This window comes from Morus notabilis, unplaced genomic scaffold, assembly GCF_000414095.1.
Source record: "Morus notabilis unplaced genomic scaffold, ASM41409v2 Scaffold1882, whole genome shotgun sequence".
In the NCBI taxonomy this organism is placed as follows: domain Eukaryota; kingdom Viridiplantae; phylum Streptophyta; class Magnoliopsida; order Rosales; family Moraceae; genus Morus; species Morus notabilis.
The window spans coordinates 6,929-30,957 of record NW_010358178.1 but is presented as its reverse complement, the minus strand read 5'-3'; the positions used below and the strand labels follow the sequence as shown (position 1 = coordinate 30,957).

Here is a 24,029-nt window from a genome sequence, read left to right as displayed (position 1 = left end):
ATACCATATAATTGCTTTATTCTTTTTTCTAATAAAAAAGGAGATTGTAAGTTGTTTGGTTGGGGAATTCGTATCCCGATTCGAATCATGGTTCATGGTTCGTTACAGTGTTTTCTCTCACAAAAAATACACATAAATAAAAAATAGTTATAATCTCACGATTCTAATCCATGAACCAAACGTCTAAACCTATTATTTGCTCGTTCATAATCCAGGTTTTACCGGTCCGCCACTGGTCCCTTCACCCACCACCGTAGATGAGTATTTGCCACTTTTAAAGTTGGGACTCTTTTTGTGAGTACGTGAGAATTCGAACCCGGATTGTAAATGAGGAAGACTTAAAGCAAACGTTCTTGCTACCATGCCACCACTGGTTAGAATTGCTGAATTATAATATTAACTTGACAAAGTTAATTGAGCCCAAGTTCTTATGGGACTAGGATGAAGGGAAGTACCAAAGTAGCATTTAAAAGCACCATGTTTTATGGGATTATGATATGTAACACTGCCCCTGCTTTGACAGAATATCACAGCATTGCCATTGCAAAGTTTGCAACTACATTTTCTGAGGGATCACGTGTAGCTAAGCGCAAAATGTTAAAAAAAAAAAAAAAAAAAAAAAAAAAAGCTACAATGGTTTTGGCGGTTTCACTATTTTATATTACAAAAGATTAAACATTAAATTAAGGTAGAAAGTGCAGATCGTCATGAAGATCTTTCTTGGTGATCTATCTTGTGGAATTACAGCAGTAATAGCAGTACTAGTACTACTACTTAATCAACAAAGCGAAATCAGCCAAACAAAAGACTGTCAGCACATAAAGATAGAGAGAGAGAGAGAGAGAGAGCTTTTGTTTTGATATATATTTTTTGGGTTCTCGGCATGCTTATATAAGCTGACAAAGCCACTACTCTTTGTTTTCTAAAGTAACTTTTCCAAAAATGGATATGTTCATCCTCAGCAGCTCATTTAAATTATAACTTAACGAGGGAAAAAAAAAAGATTCATTGTAACTTGAGATTCTTTATTTACCTTATCCTTTAAGAAAAATTTTAAGATTCTACCCTTTTGTCAACTTCTAGTTGTAAAAATTTGCATGATACATAGTAATGTCTTAGTAAACGCCTTAACTTTTCTCCACCAAATTTAATTTACTGGGATATTTGGCTTTTATTTTATTTATTTTAAGCTTATTAAAGTTTGGTGACACTTTTTCGACTAGCGTTTCATTTGAATTTACTTAGAGTTGGTAGTTTATTAGGGTCATGGTTCTCTCGTAGTGGCTGTGTAAGTATATTTGTATTTCTTTGATTTGAATTATGGTATCCCCTTTCACCAAATAGGAAAAAAAAAAAGAATAATAAAAAGATTGATTTATGTTTCAAATTAAATTTGTACTTTCTCTCTTCATCAAAATGGTTATTTCGACAACTTAAACTTTAAGAGAATTTACTAATTGTGAGTTAGGTATAATAAGTTGATGAGCGAGTTAATAATAAGTTTTAAATGATGAAGTCAGTCATCAAAGTGGTTAGTTTGAAGAATTATAAATTTAAATCCGCGAAGTGAACGAAACTTTGATTTATAATTAAACGTAGTGTGTGTACATATATAGATTTTTTTTTCTAAGCTTAAAATGCAAGCTCTATAAAACCATAAATAATTCAATTTTATTAAAGTGATCATTTGATCACAACTCACAGGGAAAATTAAAAATTTGATAAACCTCTTTACTTAGTGCATATATTAACAAAAAGTGTTGGCGTGTTTGTTAATCACAGTCAGAAAGTGAGTCTTTTCTAAAGCTGACGGTCAAAAAAGCCTTTCCTCTTTTCTGTTAAAAGCTAACACTGCACCGCTTTTCAAGAATGCCCAAGCCAAAGTGAAAGCATGCAACAAAAAGCCACACAAAAACCCCAAACGACATGTCGTAGCATCAAGAAAACGGTGTAACTTGCAAAGTAACAACCGGTCAAAGGTATGGACAGCCCCAGACCCTCATAAAGGCTTCTCCTTTAGAATGGTAGTTATTAATGTTAAAAAATTTAAAAAGGGGAGTTTTTGGTATTTTAAAAATTAAAAGTAAACCCATTTTGGAGGTGTTAGAAAGGAAAAGTGGATGCATGGAACACCCGTGCCTCAAATTCAAATCCACCTCATTCATAGGTACAATATTGTGGGAGTAATATATATATATATATATATATATATATATATATCCCTTTATATCTTCTGGTCTTAGTATCTTTATGATATTCTTGTCATGCATGTGATCTCCCATTTAGCCAAGGGGGACCTGTATTGGGTCCATTCCCTTTCCCTTTACACATGCCATTGCTTGTAGTTTATAGAAATTAAATTTATTTGACAAAAAAAAAAAAAAAAAAAAACAGCTAAGATTGTGAGGCATTAACATAGAATCATTTTTTCACTTTCATTTTTTCTCCAAAACTTGTTATTAATTATCTTAATCTTTGTCCCATCATTTGGGACTAGTTAGTGGATTAGAAGTGGTATATATTTATCTTGTAGCATCACATGACACTTTTTGATTGCCGTTTTTGGTGATGAATAGATTTTTTTTTTTTTTTTTTTTTCTGTAGAGACTTATAACCCATAATTTTTGCTAAAAGAAATATGTGTAGGATCAAGACAATTAATAGTGCTTTCCCAGCCAGATAACAATTAGGCAGGAAAACAACATGACTTAAGGTTGTATATTATTCAAATTTAACTTGATTATTGCTCGACTATCCAAGCCTAATTGTTGCCCATCATAATAAGTATAATTTTCCACCCTTTTTTTTTTTTTTTTTTACCTTTTGTTCGTCTAAAATAATTCACAGTTAAAAAGCAATTATAGTAGATTTTATTTTTTATTTTTTATTTTTTTGTCACTTTGCTCCCCAGTTGCAGTCTAATATAAATCCGTCTATTTCGCCGATATTCCGTGCATGTCCTTAGCTTACGTTCTATCATGTTTTTATTTTTCAGGCAATAACCTTATCCTGCAATTTGAAAAGGCTTTCTTCCATTTTCCATGGAAAAACGACTGTAAAAGTTGTAACACTGCAAGAAAATTGATATTTTGTGAAGGGTTTCTGCGTCTACATAATTGCGACCAGTACTATTTGGTGACAAAAGTATTCTGTGACCAACAATGAGCCATCGAGGACCTTCTTCTTTTTTTTTTTTCCTGTCATAGAAGGTTGAAATTCTTGTATCTATAGACAAATGCAATGTCCTGTTTCAGGTTGTTCATGAATATGAAAAATTGACGCATATTTCTAGAGACTCACTAGCATAGCACAGCAAATGAAGTTGAAGTGGAGGAAAAATGTTACAATGTTTTACTTTATGAACTTCATTCACATATATATGTATATATATAAGTACATATATATATATATATGTTCACTGTTTCTCTTAATTTGGTCATGTGGTCTTTTTTACCTCACCCTGTAGTAAACTAAGCATATTTGTACTCTGAATCATTTCAGAATGTCATTGAATTATATGCAAAATCTCCCATCAATCCCTTCATATAAAGGCATCAGATTTTCCCAACTTTTAGCATCAGATCAGACAACCAAGATCACTCAATCAGTCTGGTTTGCACTCTTCAGGTTACACACCCCCATTCCATCATGCTGATACTGTGGGACCCCTATGCCTTTTTTTCCCTTTTTATTTATTTATTTAGTTATTTCTTAATCAAAGAATTCCAAAAAATGAACTTATTTTCAAGCGGGAAAACTGAGAGATGGGTTTTGATTGGAGTGAACATTTAGGAGGATCACACCAAATCTTGTCCCCCATTAGAAGGGAAATTTCAACTTCACGACAAAAGAACACTTCAAATTTTTTCCTTTGTAAGTATGATATACAAACAAACATTGTTTTGTGTTTATTTTTCTCTTCTTGTATTTTTCCCTTTCTTTTCTTTCCTCCACTTTTCTCTGCAGGATCTTATCATTTTCTTACTTTTGGTTTCATTTTCAGGCAGCAGGCCTAACAAAAATTGCAGTGTTGCAGAGTAACAAGTATATAGGAAGGCTCAAAGCTCCATCACTTGCTCCATAACATTCTTCTCCCCTTGCCCATAGAAATATCCACCACCAACCTTTCTTGTTACAGTTTATCTCTCTGTTGAAGCCTTGAGGGGAACATATTTGTGTATCAAACTTTGAAAGTTTATATGCTTTGTCACTTCTTTAAATTTTTGTGGTCATAATTTTGTTCTCTCTTTCATCATGGATTTTGCTCCTTAAATTTTGACTAAAAGTTTGTAAATTTCTTACTCGAACTTTTGATTGTATCATTATCTCTTGAATTTAATAAAGTATTGCGGAGTACTATAAATTAATTAATGACAGTAAAACTTAAAAAGAAATATCCTCATATACGTGACACTACACAGTTCGGTCATTATTTAAAATATCAATTACTTTCTTCAAAAAGGCTCATATACCATGTAATTTTGGCGTTTTTGTCCAAAATTTAGCTGTTGTCATGGACTTTAGTAGTATTCTGCAACACGCAAGCAAAATCAAGGGGTAATTTGAGAAAATTCAGACTTTTCAGGGTACCTTGTCAATAGTGAAAAACTAAGGATAATCAAATACCCGTATTCCAATATGAAAATGATGAAATTAGCCTTGAAATGGGGTTCTTCAACAAAACTAAGCAGAAATTTGGCAAATACAATCTGCTTTTGCCCTCCTTTCTAATTCCAAGTGCTAAGAAAAAAAAAAAAGGACTGAGCAAAACATGGCCAAACTGACAACCCACAACAAATGTATGCACCTACTGTGAGATAAATATAGTTTTAAAAAATAATAATATCTTATTTTACCAATGGTAGACCAAAAGAAATTGTTCCCTAAAAGCATGAATTTCAGTGAAAATGTGCTAAATTCTAAAAGGATATGGATGCATATACTGAGAAATGCATTTCATCCTTTTATGTCCTTTGATTTAGTGATTGTCTTTCTCTGGGACACATTATAGTGGGCAGCTTCAACTCATGTGGCCCAAGACATTTAATTTGTTTTAATGCTCTTTTTTTTTTTTTTTTTTTTTTTTTTTTTTTTTTTTATTCTTTTTTTTTTTTTTTTTTTTTTTGCTTTAATTTGCATAATTTGGTTTACTTATTTATAATTAGATTGGTCCTACCCGGGAGTGCTTCTGTCTAAGACTAAGAGTTGACATAATTCAAAATCATGCTTAGTTAGAATGAGATGATCAGATAACTATTAAATTATAACAAAATATAATACATATAAAATCGAGACAGAATTATTCTAAACATATTATTATCTAAAATAAGCAATAGTCAATGCAAATTGAAAAAAGTTCATAAAGCACATGGAAAAATAATAATTATACATTATCTTGCAAAATGAAATTATACTTAAAACAATTGGAAGTTTCCCCACTGCTTTCATTTAAAGTGCTTGTGTTTGTCTATATAAATATATATATATATATCTAAATTATAATGTATGTAAATATATCATGGTGACGCGACTATATAGAAGCACATAGGGTCCTCTCTTTTTATGAGCTCGGATCAAAATCAACTAACCCATTGTCTAGTTGGTTGGGGACGATAGAATTTGATGGAAAATATAAATAATTGGTGTGGATGTAATTATATAAATAAAAAAAAATAAAGAAATCAAATGTGCACAATTCAAATTTTGTTCAATATCGAAGACAAAGTCTTCATTGAAATACATATATAGATGCACATATGATATATGTTATGTTTATATGTTATGACTTAGAATGGAGAGATAATACCATTGATCTTTGTCAGAGTCCCACTCTCGCAGCAATAAATGTCCATATCAAACTAGACATTGAGATGAAATTGGCATTTTATCAATAAAAAAGATTATTGTAGATGATATGTGTCAAGTTCTTATTAGCTAAGCAGTTATCATTGTCGTCAACGTGGTCCACTTTGGTTGGTTCAGGGTATCTGAACTCGATCTAGAGAGCATCTCATACAAGATTGAGAAGTCATTGGTTGGTTTATGTGATGTTTATTTTAAGAGTTTTATTTAATTTATGATCATGATTTTTGATTCGTATTTTTCTTTCACAAAATATTTATCACAAAATATTTATATTTTTAAAATTAAAATTATAAATTATGATTTTAAATTCATGAATCAAACGTCACTTTAGTTAATTTTTTCTGTCTAGAGGAATATTTCGTTAGGAAAGGGCTTTGTAAAAGTCTCTTACGGAGAAAGCTTTGTACTGATAGAACTCTAGTCTGATGGTGACTTGTTAGGACAAAAGAACTTCGTGTGGAGGATACTCTATCGGGAAGAGAGTTTGGTTGGAGCTTCATCATGTGTTTTGGCCTACCGTAGGAGGCGATTTCCAATATCGTTCGGAGTTTAATTCGTTGTTATGAGAGATTGCTTATGCCTTCAGTTGTTGATAGGAAACATTATGAGTCCATTTAGTTTGTTGATTCGAGTTTTTAATTCGAGTTGAGATGTGATTTTATATTAGAGCTTTTTACTGCAGTAAAAAAGTTAAATATGACTGTTTCTGAAAGTTTTTTACTGTAACAAAACTCGAATTATAAACTCAAATCGGTGAAATGAACGAGGTCTGTATTTGGAGGGTTTTTCTTAGCAAAGAATTCCATCAATGCAAGACTCCATCAATTAAAGAACTTCAGAACAAAGAATACTCCATTCATGGGAAGCTTCATTTGAAAAGAACTCTAGTTAGTGGAGGGCTCTTGTAGCAATGAAGTCCATATTGAATGAAATTTTATTAGTAACGAAACCAATCAGAAATTCCATTTGTAATGAGATATCTAATGAATGCACCATTAAAAGAAGGCATTTCCAATATAGAACCCCATCAACAAGAAACAAAACCAGCAAGGAGCTTTGTCTGAGAGGAACTCCATTACGAAGGAGTTTCTTCGAAAGAAGAAACTTCGTGAGATGGGAGCTTTGTCAGAACAAGAACCCATCATATTGAACTTGTGAAAGCCTATCCACCTTATGTGTTGATGCCTTAGGACCATTTGTAGCATAAAATTCAGAAAAGTATTCAAGCGACCATTGTTGATGTAGAATTCATTCATTAAGTGGAGGCATCGGACTCGTTGTTGAAAATGGTGTCCTAAAAGAATAAGATGCAATAAGATAATTATTATTTATCTAATAAAGAATTTATTTATTATATTTTGTGCATATATTATTGAATATTTTATGAATATCATTAAAAATTTCATAATTATTTATGTGACATTGAATATTGTATATAAGCGTTATATGTGAGAGGATAATATTTAAAGATAATAATCAAAATGATGTTCGTAATGAATTAAATTAAAGTTTAGAATCTTTAATTAAAACATTACTAATACATGTCATTCTCATTTAAAATAGTGTTATCCACATGTTAATATAGAGAAATATTGAATGAATATATTATGCATACTTAGATTGTGTAGAACTGGGACACAGACACAATATGAATTTTTGATAATTTTCATTAAGCATAAAAATTCTAATTGAGTCTATCGATAGTCATATAAAGAACGATCTTAATCATGACTTATTAGGAGACTCCTATTTATGGATTTGTGTCTTTTGATTTACTCGGTAGGATTTCGAGATGCTGAATCTAATTCTTTGTATTTTGGAGACATGATGAAGTGAGTAGTAAAGAATGTTATTATACAAGATGAAATCCATCCCTTCTTGAGAAAGAAGTAAATAAATAATTCTCTTGAGGATTGATTCGGTACATGGACTAGTATGAGCTCCGATTTATGAATTTATTTTATGAATCATTGTCCATTAGAGAATCAATGGTACTTAATGAAAAAGATGTAATTAGAGAGGTTAACAAATTTAACCTAAGTCCAATTACAAATTATTTATGGATGATTGATCTATATGTAATGGTTATATCAAATGAACACTTTACAGTTTAGAAGTAAATTATATCTATAATTAAGAGAGTGTAATTCTAATTTTACAATGGAGTAACTTTTTGAATTAATAGAATTAATTAAAGAGTTTTAATTAATTATTAATTTTATTGGAACTCAGATTTATAAGTCCACGAGTCTCCGCTTCATCCTTGTAATCCTACATTACATTAAGGGCAAACTGAGAATTTTAGAATTATAGAATACTGAATAGAACGCTCAAGAATTAATTATAAAATTAAATAATGTGATTATTTAAATTTTAATTTTTAAACACACATGTGAAGGAGTCCACATGGTGTACACGTCCAGCACTGTGAGACTATGAGATTTAGTTGCTTGCTCTCTAAGTAAACCAATTGGAATTCAAATTAAATTAAGTTTGACTTTAATTAGAATTTGAATTTGAGTCAAAATTAGACTGCATGATAAATGAGAATTTTTTTTCCTTCCCCATCTATAATTTGTGCCAACCACAGGAGGAATATCCCTGTGGTGGCCGGCCCCTGTGGATAAGAGTGAGGGGGAATTTTGTTTCCAAAATAAAATAGGAGTGGAAAATAATTATCAAGCTTTATCTTGGAGATAAATTTTAAACTTTTTCTGAGAGTTTGACAGGTACTCTATAAATAAAAAATTATAGAAAATTAGAGAACACAATATTTGCTCTCCTTAGCATATAATGGTAAGTTTTATAGAGTGAAGAATAGGAAAATTTTCTATTCGATTCTACGTCGTGTATGTGTTGGTATTCATGGAAAACTTGAGTTTTGAGTGTGGTTTGCCCATACACACGTCTTCGTAAATTTAAGGAATTAACAAGAAAAATTCAGGTATTCTAAACACGTTTGGAGCGAGGAATGTTCATGGTCAAAGACCTCAAGTTATCGACCTAATCATTCGTTAAGTAAATTCATTTAAAAATTAATTTGATTAATTTATTCGTACATAAATTATTATATTTTATACAATATCTCAAAAAGTTTATTAAAATTTTGTTATACATGATCTACTAGATATATGGTTCCGCATAAAAAAATAGTTTCCAAAACCAACATACTATCGTTCGTCAGGTAGAGACACCGGATGCACAAGTGTTGCTTTGCTCTTCAAAGCCATAGAATTCTTGAAGACAGCCATTAGGAACCCAACATGAATCATAAAGCTTTTGATGAAATAATAACTGTTGATGCAAAGCTGCTCCAAACGAATATTATAAGCTTCTTCGGCGAAACTATTAATTGGTGGTGCGAAACTCATGAGAAATCTAATGCAACGCGTCTTGAAGAGAAACCATTAGTTGTTGATTCAAAACCCTCGAGCCATTTTGATGTGAAACAATTAATTACTACTGCAAAATCAATTTGGTATTCAATGCATCCCATCTTGGAACGAAACCATTAATTGTTGAAAACCAGAACGCCTCCCATCGAGCATATTGATGAGGAATCTTTAGAAACCGTTTGAAACCATGATAAAAACCATAAGGTGCGTTCACCTAGTCTGCATACCACATGAAGCACAAGCCATAAGACTCTAACGTGAAACCATTAGTATCCTAACGCAAGCCATAAGGTGCATTGATGTGTAGTGTGAGGCAAAACCGTTAGCATTTTGGTGCAAACCATATGATGTAATCACATAGCCGGCATGCTATGTGAAGCACAAACCAAGGCACTGAGGCAATTATCATCTTGACGCAAACCATAAGGTGCAGCCACATGATATACATACTATACGGGGCACAAACCAAGCCATCACAGCAAAACCATTTGCATCTTGTTGCAATCACATAGCCAACATTCCATGTGAAGCACAAAATAAGGCACCAAGGCAAAACCATTATCATCCCAATGCAAACCATAATGTTCATTCCCATGGTCTGCAAACCATGTGGCGCACAAACAAGGCGTCGAGGCAAAATCATTTTCATCCCGACGTAGACTATAAGTTGCAGTCACATGGTTTGCATACCATGTAGGGCAGAAACCAAGGCGTCGGGGCAAAATCATAGCATCCCGGCGCGAACCATAAGGTGCAGCCACATGATCTGCATATCATGTGCGACACAAACCAAGGCACCAAGGCATTCCGACGCAAAGCATAAGGTGCAGCCACATGGTAGTGAGGCTGAGGCATAAACTAAGGCACCGGGGCAAAACCATTAGAAGTTTGGCACAATCCATGAGGTACCAGGGCGAATCCATTAGAGACTTTAGATAGTGATTGCTGATAACTAATCATTGAAATGCCTTCCTCTTTTGTGTTTAGGAGCTTTCATTAAGTGTTTTTGTTGATGATGAATGGTTCTATTGATATATGTTATCTTTTCTCCTGCCCTTCTAACCAGGGATGTCAATGGCAGCGGGCAAATGGTGCCCTGTCCCTAATGGGAAGGATCTGACCCACATATATTGATTTGCGGGACGGTGTGGATCAACACCCATAAAGTTGCCGTATGGGTGTGGTTCGGAGCGGATTAAATCAAACCGCCCCATTACGTTATAACAAAAAAGCAACTAATTGACTCTTCACAGACTTTCATTCCTCCTCTTCACCCCCAAGTTCAAATTCTCAAAAACCTTAACCCTAACTCTCTCTCTCCTCACCCTTTCCGGCTAATACTCCGCTGCCGCCACCATCGTCGTCGCTTCCGTCCGCCGCCTATGCCGTCAGAACAAAAATTCTGGATTCGTTCAGAATATTTGTGTTCAAGGCACGTCTTTCCTTTTGACTCCACGATTTTGGTTTTGATTTAGTGTTTTTGTTGGTTATCAATTTTTGCAATTTCTGTGAAAGAGATTGGGGGTTTGATTTCTTTTATTTGTTTTTTTTACTCCCGGGATTGTGGAGAGGTTTTGGTTTGGAATTTTGGAGATATGAAAATTCAACGCCGTAAATTCAACTTTCTGAGAGTGCGTGCTGTTTCCAAGAAATGGAAACCCACCAAGGTGCTCTTTTTTTTCACCATTTTTCTTTTTCGTTTTTAGCTTTACTCTATCTTTCGGTAGTACCATATTCACCGTTTCTGGTATAAGTTTTGAATCCTCTAACAAAATCTTAATGAAAAAAAAACTTTAACAATGGGATTGTAAATGTAGGGAAAAAGAAAAAGCCAGTAGCCTTAATTTAAGGGGAAAAAAAAAAAGAAAAAAGAAAAAGCTGGTCGCGGGGCGGGGCGGGCGCCACGCAGACCCACTGGTTTTTTCCCCGCACCCCGCCCCGCTAAGCAATGTGGAGCGGGTCAGCTAAAAACTTGCCCCGCCCCATTGACAACCCCACTTCTAATTCCTCCTTTGTGCTCTTTACAAAGAATGAAACCAGAGTGATCACAGGGCACTTAACGCAGCACCAAATCGTCACTTCCAGCTCCGGTGGTAGATGTTGTTTTAGGTGCACCTGACACAACCAAGAATGTTATTCTCTCGACTCTGGAGGAGATTGAAAACGCTGGTCTTGACTGTATTCCAGCAGTGGATTTTCAAAGAAACAAAACTTTCAGCTCTTAGAGATACATCAACCATGATGATTGATATTGAGGGAGGGGAAAGTCTTCCTGCTACCATTGTTTGATCCATCAACTTCACAGATCTCTAAGCATTCCATAAGCCCCAAGCTTTTGAAATTTTGATCATGTAACTTCAAATCAGACGCTAGTAGTATGCATACAAGAGTTAGAATAGATTAGGTTCATGACCAAAGTTTAGTCTAATCACTTAGTATTCTAGTAAGTTTAGATAGGAATTAGGCTCATGGAAGGTTGAATTCTTCTTGTCACTTACTATGTCCAACAAAATGGCTCTGAAGCTGAACACATTTGAATTTTTCGTGCGTTCTCTGGAGCTATGTGACTAAAGTTCAATGCCAAAAGAATTACAAGCAAATTAATTTTTGATTGTCTGCAAATTAGGATATGATGCAGGCTTGATATAATTGAATTATGTATTTTTTACTCCCTGTCAAGCCTAATAGTAGTTACTGTGCAGAAATGAAGAAAAGAAATAGATATCCAAGTGGCGTACTATGTTCTAGCAAGCCTATTTGTTATGGCTTGGCTTTCATTGTCAAAAACTATTCTTGCCATCAGTGACAGAGCTAGAACTTTTAGTAAACCAAAATTTTGAAGGAAAATAGCATTGTAACTGTTGACGGTGATTTCTCGTCAACAAAAAACCGGCCGGGTTACCCCTTAGTTTCCCTTAGGATTACCGGCATGTGTGTTAAATGTGTGAAAGTTTATTGTTTTTTGGACGTGCATAAGTAAAGAAGACAAGAAGGTTTATAGTGGTTCACTCTGTAAAATTAGAGCTCCATCCACTGTGGTTGTCTATTTCTTTTTGAGGGGGTTACAATTTACATCAATTGCTATCTCTCTTTCTCTTCTTTTTCTGCTTGGATCTCAACCCCCTCCTCGTAGGGGGTCTTCCTTCTTTTATACCGGGCTTTTCTTCGCTGGGTGGGTTTCCCTCCTAGGCAGAAGCACTCAAGTGCTTTCCCTTCTTAGGCCCAGATGTAGCCCATCAATCAACACTGTTTACTCAGCCAATTAGTCTTCTATTACGGCTCTGTGCGCCCCTGTAACACTCTCCTGTTCCCTGTGGGGCGGTTTAAGAGCTCGCCATTAATGCCTGTTGACGTTCCCCACTTTCGTACGCAACTTGCCACGTTCTCTAGAGAACGTTCCCCTCGTCGTCAGCCATGCTTAGCCCAAACGTCCTTCTTGGTGATCGATTCTGCCGTCGAGGGATCTTTGTGCCTCAAACTCGACGGCACGGTCTGTCGACGTCAGGAAGAGTTGTCGCCCTACGTTGGACTTCGCACTTGGGCTCTTTAGAGCTGTAGACGTCGAGGGTTGTCGCTTGGTAGGGAGTAGTTAGGGCCACGTGTCGCTTTGTCGTACGCCCAGGTGTCCGTCACATTTTCCCACATAACAGCCACCCCCTAGGTCGAGGGTTCCTTTTAGGCGGCCTCGAGCTTTGGTTCGGTCATACCTCCGTGCTTCGGGTGTGGGAAACCGGTTCTGAGCCTTTGTTTGCAATGATGTCTGGACGCTTCGGATTTCCTTCGGGGGACGCAACCGTCGAGTCGGTCGATTCCCCATGATGACGTAAGGCGTCATTTTGAAAGGACGAGTGCGAGCCTTTGGATCGCGACTCTTCCTTTTCCCGCCCTCGCTTGTCACCGTCAGATCTGGGCAGGACCCCCTTATCGTTGGATTTGAAAGGTCTTCATCCGACGGTTAGGGGTCGAGGACCTTCGTCCCTTTAAATACCTTCTTCAAACTAAACAACTATTTTTTTCAAAAACGCAAACAAGTCCCGTACCTGCTGAATCGCCCTTTGCTCTGTCGGACTTCTTCTCCACAAAAACCTCAATTCGTACTTCTTGCTTCTCAAGGCGTGTTGCATTCAACCTGAGATTTTCTCCCCGGAACTCTTTTTTCACCGGTAAGCTTCATCATCCTTTGTTTGTTTTGCTTACTCGTGGGGGTTTTTTCTTTGTTTTTCTAGTTGATTCACATATGTATGGAGATACGCAGAATGTAGAAATTTGGGATACTTACTCTGTTTTACTTTGCTGCATAGGACAGTTCTGTTTCCATTTTACTGTTGTCTGTGTTCTTCTGGTTTCTGGGTTCTGAGCGACTTGAAACTCTATGAGCACTTGCCGTTACCATTCTCATATGAATGGTCGACGTCAAGTCGAGGTGTATGAGTAGTCGCCGTTTTGAATAGTCACCATTTTCTTCCTCTCGACGTTAGGATTTTAACTTAGCTCATTGCCTTTTTAATCATCAAAACAATGGCACAAAATTCCCCCAGTCGAGAGGATTCTTCCGTCGTCCGTCCAGACTCCCCTTCAATGGTGGAGATCTCATGGTCTTCTTCGTCTTCAAGCATCGACTCCGTGCTGAGGGACATAGAAGAAGTCGAGGCCGGCTATGAAGCCAGATTTGTACCGGGCGACAGCTTTGGTAGTGAATTTGGCAGTGTAGAGCGGATGTTGGACGAGGTGGTAGAGCGGATCCCCTTCACGGGGGGCAGTGTGGGCGTGGTGGCTGCCTCGATGGTAGATGCCCCCCTGGCCGCCACAAGTGGTGTCCGGATAGGCCCTTTTTTACCGCCGATGTTGTGGCGTCGAGGGTCCGGAATAAAGATATCGTCCGGGCTGTAAAGGAGGGATGCATCGATAGGAGGTGGTTCGAATACCTCCTTCCGGACATGCACTTTAGGACCAGCATGCCGCCGACCAGGTACCTCCCGGTTTATACCAGAACCGTTACGGCGGGGATGACCCTCCCAGTTCATCCTTTCATAAAGGACTACTGCCATTTTTATTGCATTTCCCCCGCTCAACTGGCACCGAACTTCTGATACTGCTTCGCCGTATCCGTCTGAGGTTCACCATATAGATACTCTCCTGACCCAGGCCAACCTTCGAAGTGCCGGGTTAATCCTTGATCTCCCAGATCCTTCGGACCTAGACGACGTTCGCTCATACTTCCATTTAAGCGACGAGGGTAACTTCTGCTCTTAATGCCTTTATTTATTACGGCTTTTGTTTTCTAAATGTTGAATGTACCTTTGTCTCGTCGTCACTGTAGAGATGGCGTCTTTGAGAATCCAACTCCCTGGCAGCTAGCAATCCGGGCCAAGCCAGCAGCCACCGTCGAATCAACAACCCCCGCCGAGCCAACAGCCCCCGTCGAAGGGAAAGGAGAAGGCTAGCTCTTCTTCCCATGCGCCGAGGAGCAAGAAGACCAAAGGCCCTTCGGGGTCGGAGATGGATCCTGCGCAGAAAAAGAGGCGTAAGGAAAAAATGCCGGTGGCAGAGACGTGGACGCCGACGGTCCCTATTCCTGATGTCGACATTCCCCTGACGCTGAGAGAACGCGTACTTATTCCGGGGGCTAAGATCATAGATCCCAAGTTTCAAGTCCCGGACGTATCTGACGCTGAGATTGGGGCGATGCTAAAACTTCCCCCTCGCTTCTCCCTCGTCTTTCAGGCTTTCTATGAGTCTTTCCTCAAGCCACACTGGGTTGCTACCGCTCAATCATCCTTGGTCGATCGTCAGCGCAAACAAATCTCCTTCTAAATCCACGTAAGACCTTGTCGAGAGTTTGTTTTTTTTTTTTTTTTTTGTTTTTTTTTTTTTTTTAATACTCGTCGTTCTGCATTCCTATTTTTCTGACCTTCAACTTTTCAGAGCCTGGTCCTTTCCATGCTTAACCTCCTTGACCTAGTTAAGGTTGAAGAGCGTGATAAGGAGATGGACGATGTGGAAGCCAAGCTCAACTCCCTTGTTTCTGATGCCAAAAAACATCTAGATGATGCCATCGAGAAGTGGGACGTGGCCTTGGCCAAGCTAGCGAGTTTGGAAGATGAACTGGCAAAGTTGAAGACTGAGGTCGAGGATCTCACGAAGCAGGCAGATCTGTCTGATAAAAAGTTGTCTGAAGCAGCTGAGGAAGCGAAGAGGCGTTTCGCTGAGGGGAAGACTGAGGGGAAGAGGGAAGCCGAGGCGGAAGTTGCATTTGCCTTCGACGCCAGGTGCGCTGAGATTATTGAGGAGTTCAAGGCTTCTCCGGAGCTCACTGACATCCGCACTAAGGATTTTCAGTCTGCGGGTCAGTAAATTGTCGATCTGATCAAGAAGGAGCGTCCTGAGTGGGACTTGAGCTTCCTTTATAACTCTTCTCCTCCTGCTGGTGATGACAACGTTTCCCCGCCTGGTGACGGCGATGAATCGGCGGCTGGCGGCGAGGCCTGGAATGATTTTTACCTGTCTTTCTGTCTTTCTTGTGTTTTGTAACTTAATATGGATTTGGACATCTTTTCATTTTATCTATATATACACCTTTGCCCCCCCTTTTTTTTTATATAAGGGTAATGGATTTTGTTCGTACCTTGCTTCGCAATTTGTTGTTTTCAGGAAATTCCTTAGAATTTTGCTAAGTGTCCGTCTTTTCTCCTTGGAGAATTTGACGCTGATCTCACCCCTTAGGGTCGTCGCTTTGGAAAATTCCTTAGAATTTTGCTAAGTGTCCGTCTTTTCTCATTGGAGAATTTGACGCTGATTTCACCCCTTGGGGTCGTCGCTTTGGAAAATTTCTTAGAATTTTGCTAAGTGCTCGCCATGTTTTTAGTGATTTGTGGACCTCTGTCCCCCATGTCTGTTTTATATAACATTGGGTTCTTAAGCAGGCATGTTATTAAGGGGTGAATTCCTTTCTTTCTGCAAACATGTCAATTTATTTAATTCGTAGAGAATGTACAATTGAAATGCGTAAGAATTACATACACTATTGGTAGTACAGCCTTAGCTGTTCTGCATTCCACGTGTGTTGAATCCTCTTGCCGTCGAGGCTTTCTAAAATGTAGGTGCCAGGACGTAGTACTTCCTTTATGCAGTAGGGCCCTTCCCAAGTTGGGCCCAGTGAACCAGTATTTATGGGTCTTGTATTTTGCGTTACCCTTTTTAATACTAGGTCCCCTGGGACGAACCTTCTTTGCCGAACTTTCTTGTTGTAGTATCGCGCTGCTCTTTGCTGATAAGCGGCGAGGCGCAGTTGGGAGTCGAGCCTTTTTTCTTCCAACAAGTCGAGTTCCCCGTTCATGCCTTCCGTGTTGTCGTCGTTGTTTTGGACGACGGTTCTTAGAGTCGGTGTTTCAATTTCTATGGGGAGCACTGCCTCAACGCCATACGCCATGGAGAAGGGCGTTTCACCTGTAGTAGTTCGGCTCATCATCCTGTATGCCCATAAGACCTTGGGAAGCTCCTCAGCCCATTTTCCTTTTAGATCATCGAGTCTCTTTTTGAGGGTGTACTTTAATGTTTTATTGACCTCCTCGACTTGTCCGTTAGATTGCGGATGGATTGGTGCCGAGAAGTCTTTCCGAATGCCCAAGCTGTCACAAAATCTGCGTGTTGAGGCATTGTCGAACTACTTTTCGTTGTCGGATACTATTGAGTGGGGAACCCCAAACCTGCACACGATGTTGTCCCACATGAATTTGGTGCAAGCCGCTTTCGTCGTTGTAGTTAGCGCCTTTGCCTCTGCCCACTTTGTGTAGTAGTCTACCGCGACGATTGCAAATTTAAGGCTCCCGGGCGAAAGATGTAATGGCCCAATCAGGTCAACCCCCCATTTGGCGAAGGGCCATGGACTGAGAATTGAAGTTAAATTTTCTGGGGGTGCTTTAGGACTCGTGGCATACCTTTGACATTTATCGCAACGTCGGGTGTATTGAAAAGCATCATTTTTTAGCGTGGGCCAGTAGTATCATTGCCTAATACCTTTAGAGCCAAAGAATGCCCCCCGGTGTGGTTACCGCAGACCCCTTCATGGATTTCTTGGAGGACCTTCTGGGCCTTGGCATTATTCAGGCACCGCTGTAGAGGTGTTAAGTAGCCTCGCCGGTAGAGCAAGCCGTCGTACAACAAGTACCTAACAGCTCTATACCTGATTCGTTTGGCTTCATCTTTATTGTTTGGTAGTTGTGGGTCCATTAGGTATTGGATGAGTGGCGTCATCCAATTTTCACCTGCTTGGACGATTAATGCCTTAACTTTTTCTTCAATAGTCGGCCGCTCCAATTCTTCGATGGGAACGACCCCTAGTGTGTCGGACTCTCTTGTGGAAGCTAGCTTTACCAGAGCGTCGGCGTTTACGTTTTCGGTTCGTGGTATCTGGAGTATCTCGTAGCTTTTGAACTTAACGAGTTCTTCCTTTACCTTCCTTAAGTACGCTCCCATTTTCTCGCCGCGTGCTTGATATTCTTCTTTTACTTGCCCGACAATTAATTGAGAATCGCTGAAGACGCTGAGCCTTTCGATCTTTAGGTGGCTGGCCAGGCGTAGTCCCGCGATTAGCGCTTCGTATTTCGCCTCATTGTTCGACGCCTTGAATTTAAATCGAACTGCCGAGGTAATCTTGTGGCCATCTGGGCTAATTAATAAGACGCCGGCTCCTAACCCGCTTTCGCTTGACGCTCCATCCACGTAGAGTTTCCATTGTGCAGTCTCGACTCCTTCAGGCGCGGTAGGGGCTGGCCTATGGGAGAACTCGGCTAAGAAATCTGCCAACGCTTGGCCCTTGATCGCAGTTCTTGGCACATATTTTATGTCGAACTAGCTTAGTTCTACCGACCACTTGAGGAGTCGACCGGAAGTTTCAGGCTTTTGTAGAGCCTGTCTCAACGGGTGGTTTGTAAGAACCCGTATGGTGTGATATTGGAAATAGTGCCGAAGCTTTCTCGAAGCTACCATCAGGGCGAGGGCTAAGCGCTCCATTTCGCTGTAACTTGATTTGGCGTCGAGAAGCTTTTTACTCACATAGTAGATTGGCAATTGCACCCTTTCTTCCTCCCTTATCAGTACGAAACTTACGGCGTGTTGGGACACGGAGAGATATAGGCTAAGCTCTTCGTCGAGGTTTGGTTTAGACAGGATTGTAGGTCTGCCCAAATGTTCCTTTAATCCCTGGAAGGCCTCTTCACACCGTGGTGTCCACTCAAAACGCTTGCTTCCTTTTAAAGCGTCGAAGAAAGTGATGCATTTGTCTGTTGCCTTTGATATAAACCTGTTTAGGGCGGCGAAACATCATGTCAACCTTTGCACTTCCCTTGGCTTGGTTGGGGACCGCATGTCCTGCAGGGCTTTGATTTTCTGCGGGTTAGCTTCTATCCCTCGGTGCTGTCCATAAAGTCGAGGAATTTCCCCGACCCAACTCCGAAGGCACATTTCTGGAGATTTAATTTCATGTGATATTTTCTTAATACCCCAAACATTTCACCCAGATGGTCGACGTGCTGGCTGGCCCTGGCGCTTTTTACAAGCATGTCGTCGACGTATACCTCCATGGTTTTGCCGAGCTGTTGAGCGAACATTTTATTCACAACCGTTGGTAGGTAGCCCCTGCATTCTTCAGGCCGAATGGCATAACTTTGTAGCAGTAGGGACCCCTGTCGGTTATGAAGGATGTGTGCTCCTCGTCGGCTGGGTGCATGGGGATCTGGTTGTATCCGGAATAGGCGTCCATAAAGCTCAACATCTCATGTCCCGCCGTGGCGTCGACCATTTGGTCTATCCGTGGGAGCGAAAAGCCATCCTTTGGACATGCTTTGTTGAGATCGCTGAAGTCGACACACGTTCTCCAGTCCCTGTTAGGCTTGACTACTAGAACTGGGTTTGAGACCCAACGTGGGTAATGGGCCTCCCTGATGAATCCATTGTTGATTAGTTTGTCGACCTCTTCTCTCAGTGCTTCATACCTCTCAGGGTTCATCGGTCGACACTTCTGGCTCTTAGGAGGATATGAGGGGTCGACATTCAAGGAGTGACATATAATGTTGGCATTGATCCCTTCCATGTCAGCGTGATTTCAGGCGAAGACATCCAAGTTTTTTCTAAGGAAGTTCTCGATCTCAACTTTAAGTGAGGGGGCTAAATCTGAGCATATTTTCAGCACTTTGGTGGACTCGTCTTCATCAACTCAAATTTCCACCAGTTGCTCGATGGGTTGGGACCATGTGACCTCTTCTTGAACCCTGGGGTCTGTGTCTTCGACGGGGTTCTGATGAACCATCCTAGCCTTCTGTCTCCCCGACTGGTCATATCCGCGTAGGGCATTGGAGTATGCAACCCTGGCGTCGTACTGGTTGCTCTTTATCTCGCCTACGCCACTTGGGGTAGGGAACTTGACCTTTTGGTGGTAGACGGAAGTTATGGCCCTTAGCGCCTGAAGGGTCGGGCTTCCGATCACGGAGTTGTACTGGGAGCCTCCTTTTATTACCACAAAGTTAGCCATTGTGGTAGCCTGTCAGGGTTTTTCTCCGGCGGTTATAGGCAACCGGATGGTCCCCTGGGGGATGACGGAGTCCCCGGTGAAACCATAGAGTGGCCTGGAGGTCTTTTCAAACTACTCCTTTTGGATCCCCATTTTCTCAAAGCAGTCAGAGTATAAGAGGTCCACCGAGCTCCCATTGTCTACCAGGATTCGTCATACGGTGTGGTTCCCTATCACGGCTTCCACCACCAATGTGTCGTTGTGGGGGAAGTGAACTCCGCTGGCGTCGTCCTCATTAAAGGCCACGTTGGTGTGGCTGTACCTTGGGGTTTTTACGGCGGCGATTCTTCAGAATCGCTCCTGGTAAACCCCCCTGGCCTCATGGGCGTAGTCCTTCTGAGACCTTCTTGAGTTTCCTCCTATATAGGGGCCGCCGAGGACAGTTCGTATGACGCTGACGGGTTCACGATCCTCTGGACGCTGGTTCTCCTTTCGGCGTCGATCATCCCCTTGCCCGCCGTGGCCGTCATGTCGGGGTCTTTGTTCGGCCCTGAACTCTTGTAACCTTCCCTCTCGGATTACTCTCTCAATTTCGTCCTTGAGGTTGGCGCAATCGTTGGTGTGGTGGCCGACATCGCCGTGGAACCTACAAAATTTCTTTTGGTTTCTCTGGCTGGGATCCGTTTTCATTGGTTCTGGTCGGCGCAGTAGGTTTCCTCAGCCGACCTGATTAAAAACCTCTTCGACTCCTACTGTCAGTTCGTGGTAAGAATCGTACCTTTGAAACAGCCGAGGCTTACGGCTCTCCTCTTGCCTTGGCTTCTGGAGCGCTCGTCGTTGCGGTGGGCTGCTTGTCCCCGCTTCCTCCACCTCGACGCTTCTTCGCGTCCTGTTTCGCAGGCGCCGACCTTTGTTCGGGCCCTTTATTCTTGTTGGACCTGTGTTCAGGGTCATTTGCGTCCGCCTCTTCGGCATTGATGTACCCCTGCGCTCGCGCTAAAAATTCCCTGTAGCTAGACGGGGGTTTCCGGTTTTGCTCTCTTTTGAAGGGGGTAATTTTCTTCATGCTAGATAAGGCCCCCATCAAGGCCTCTCTGTCTGTTATATCCATCGTGGTGGCAACCGCTTCCCCATATCTCGCGAACCATTCCCTTAATGACTCGTTCGGCTTTTGGTATATTGCCGTCAGATTCTACTTCGAGGGGACGTACTCTTTAACCCCTATGAACTGGAGAGAAAATGCTTCCTTCAACTCATCCCAACTCGAGATAAAGTTTGGCCTCAGCGTCCGGAACCATCTTCGGGCAGAGTCTGTCAAATGGTTCTGAAAGGCTCGGCACATGATCTCCTTAGCATACCCGTGCAAGAGCATGTGCCTTTTGTACATCTCCAAATAGTCGTCGGGATCCCCTCGACCATCATATGGTGGAATCGACGGCAACCTATATTTGTCGGGGAGAGGGGGCGCCATTATTTCTTCGGTAAATGGATGGTCATGTGTGCGGCTGGGTGTGATGTCGACGTTTACCACCTCGGCTACTCGGCCCATGTTCCTTTTTAGACCTGCCACGTCCCCCGTCAGTTTTTGCTCCAGGTTGGCCATACGTTCCATGATGGCGTATGCTTCTTCTGTTGAAATGGCCGAGCCAGCTACTCTCGACGCCTCTGCCCTTTGAGCGTTGGTCCACCCCTGGCCTGGCCGCCCGCCTATACTGATCCTGAGTCTCCTAGCGGGTTTCCTCCTGGATTCTAGGGTAATACTTCAGGATTTCCCGGACCCCTTGGTACCCGGTCCTCGGGAGCTCAGAGTCCGGCGGCCCTTAAACGACTGCCAGAGGATTGGGAAGGCCGAGGCCTAGGAGGGCCCCAGTGATTCTCGCTGTCCCCAGTTCCCTCTTGGATAGGTGGGTGGTCACCGGGGTTTGGGTTTCTAGCCATGGCGGGTCCCTGCGGCCTCGGGACGTCCTCTAACGGTGGCATGGAGTTCCTCCCGTCTAAGCGCTCAACCACGGTCATCAGCCCACGTACCAGCTCAGTTAGAGTGGTCAGTTGGGCCTGCATCTGCACAGGATCCGGCCGTGGCGCGTCTGGGGGTGGGACTTCGTCTCCGGCCGGGCATAGATCTCCTTCCATCCCGCTATTCCCTGGATGGATGGCGGTTTCGTCCATCTCTTTTAGAGGCGTGCTTGCTAATTATGTTGTTGGGGGTCGAACGCTTTCGTCCCCAACGGAGTCGCCAATTGTTGACTGTGATTTCTCGTCAACAAAAAAATGGCCGGGTTACCCCTTGGTTTCCCTTAGGATTACCGGCCTGTGTGTTAAATGTGTGAAAGTTTATTGTTTTTTGGACGTGCATAAGTAAAGAAGAAAAGACGGTTTATAGTGGTTCACTCTGTAAAATTAGAGCTACATCTACTGTGGTTGTCTATTTCTTTTTGAGGGGGTTACAATTTACATCAATTGTTATCTCTCTTTCTCTTCTTTTTCTGCTTGGATCTCAACCCCCCCATCAACACTGTTCACTCAGCCAATTAGTCTTCTATTACGGCTCTGTGCGCCCCTGTAACACTCTCCTATTCCTTGTGGGGCGGTTTAAGAGCTCACCATTAATGCCTGCTGACGTTCCCCACTTTCGTACGCAACTTGCCACGTTCTCTAGAGAACGTTCCCCTCGTTGTCAGCCATGCTTAGCCCAAACGTCCTTCTTGGTGATCGATTCTGCAGTCGAGGGATCTTTGTGCCTCAAACTCGACGGCACGGTCTGTCGATGTCAGGAAGAGTCGTTGCCCTACGTTGGACTTCGCGCTTGGGCTCTTTAGAGCTATAGACGTCGAGGGTTGTCGCTTGGTGGGGAGTAGTTAGGGTCACGTGTCGCTTTGTCGTACGCCCAGGTGTCCATCACATTTTTCCACACAACATTAACCATCTTTTTCCCCCTATTTTTTTTAACTCTTGGCCTCTCTCTTTTAACTTTTAATCTATTTTTATCTTTCATTTCTTCTTTCAAATGAATCAATCCTGTAATTGAGTTTAGTTAGGGTCTACAAAATTATGAATTTATATAGCAGTGTAGTCAATTTTTGCTTTCATTTGGATTTAACGTTTGAATTATTAGTACACTTAAAAGTAAAAAAATTCAAGCTATAATTTGAAGACTTAAAAAGTTTTGTGAAATATGAGTATATTGGCTCCGCCCCTGCTTGTCATGCCCAAATTCGATATCTTCATTTTATCATCCAATTAGATGATGCTGTCCAATAGATTGTTCTTTATATAGAGTACTTGTGGAGATATACAAGTTGTTGAGCAATCCCTTCATCGTTGTATCATCTATATTAGTTGTTTTTAGTGGCCAACTTCTCCATGAGATAAAATAAACGCAGAGCAAAGTACGAAAAATAAATTTTTCTATGGAATATGCAGAACAGAAATGACGGAATCCAAGCTTTTGTTTGGCATGTACTCATAGATTAGTATCTTCTATTCTCTTTGCAGAATGCAGCAGACTACAAAAACTTGAGAATATTTCTGTGCTGCAGTGCAGATTAGAAATTAATTAAGTCAACCTCATTCTTGAACTCCCATCAGTCCTCGTCCTGAGTTTTGTGTAATTAAGCTTTTTTCACTGCATTTTCAGCCATAAAAAAGAAAAAGAAAAAAAAAAGAACAAAGGAAAAAAAAAAGAAGCTTTTCACTGCATTGTCATGTTCATGAATCTTCCCCTGCAACAAAATCTAATGATGCTTTCGAATATAAAATCTAATGTTTGCCCGAGGGATGGAACTTGGAGGTTTATCTTAAACTAAAAGTGTTAATTAAGTTAATATAATAAATATTGAAAATCTCATAATCTTTTTTTTATTATTATTCTATTTCACTAGCTCCCTTTGTTGCTTTCTATTAATCTATATAGATATCTTTTTTATTTTTTCTTTCTTCTAAATATATAAACCAGTATTGTATCCCAATTCTTGTTTATTTGGGATTTAATGACATTAAATTTGAAATAGCACAAGCAAATATTTTTGGTCGCAGAAAATATATTATTAGCAACTAATTCGGATTTGGTTGCAGAATATCAATTATTTGCGACCAAATATTTTTTGGTTGTCATTTTTTATGTTTTCCCAACCCAATTTGTTCGCTAATTTTTCACCTCAGATATTAATTTTTGGCAATCAAAATTTGATTGCAGAAAACCACTTTCTGCGACAAAAAATATTTGGTTGCAGATTTGTTGGTCCCAAAAAGTTTGTTTCTCA

General features: G+C 40.5%; 1 protein-coding gene across 1 annotated transcript; it reads right to left on the bottom strand.

Annotated features, from left to right (window-relative positions):
* Positions 1-16,281: 16,281 nt before the first annotated feature.
* On the bottom strand, positions 16,282-19,350 carry LOC112090422. Its single transcript, XM_024161686.1, has 4 exons — positions 18,881-19,350; positions 18,246-18,561; positions 17,277-18,074; positions 16,282-16,923 (listed from the first exon to the last, which is right to left on the bottom strand). Exons 1-4 carry the CDS (start codon positions 19,348-19,350, stop codon positions 16,282-16,284), a joined length of 2,226 nt encoding a protein of 741 aa, XP_024017454.1.
* Between the last annotated feature and the right edge of the window lie 4,679 nt (positions 19,351-24,029).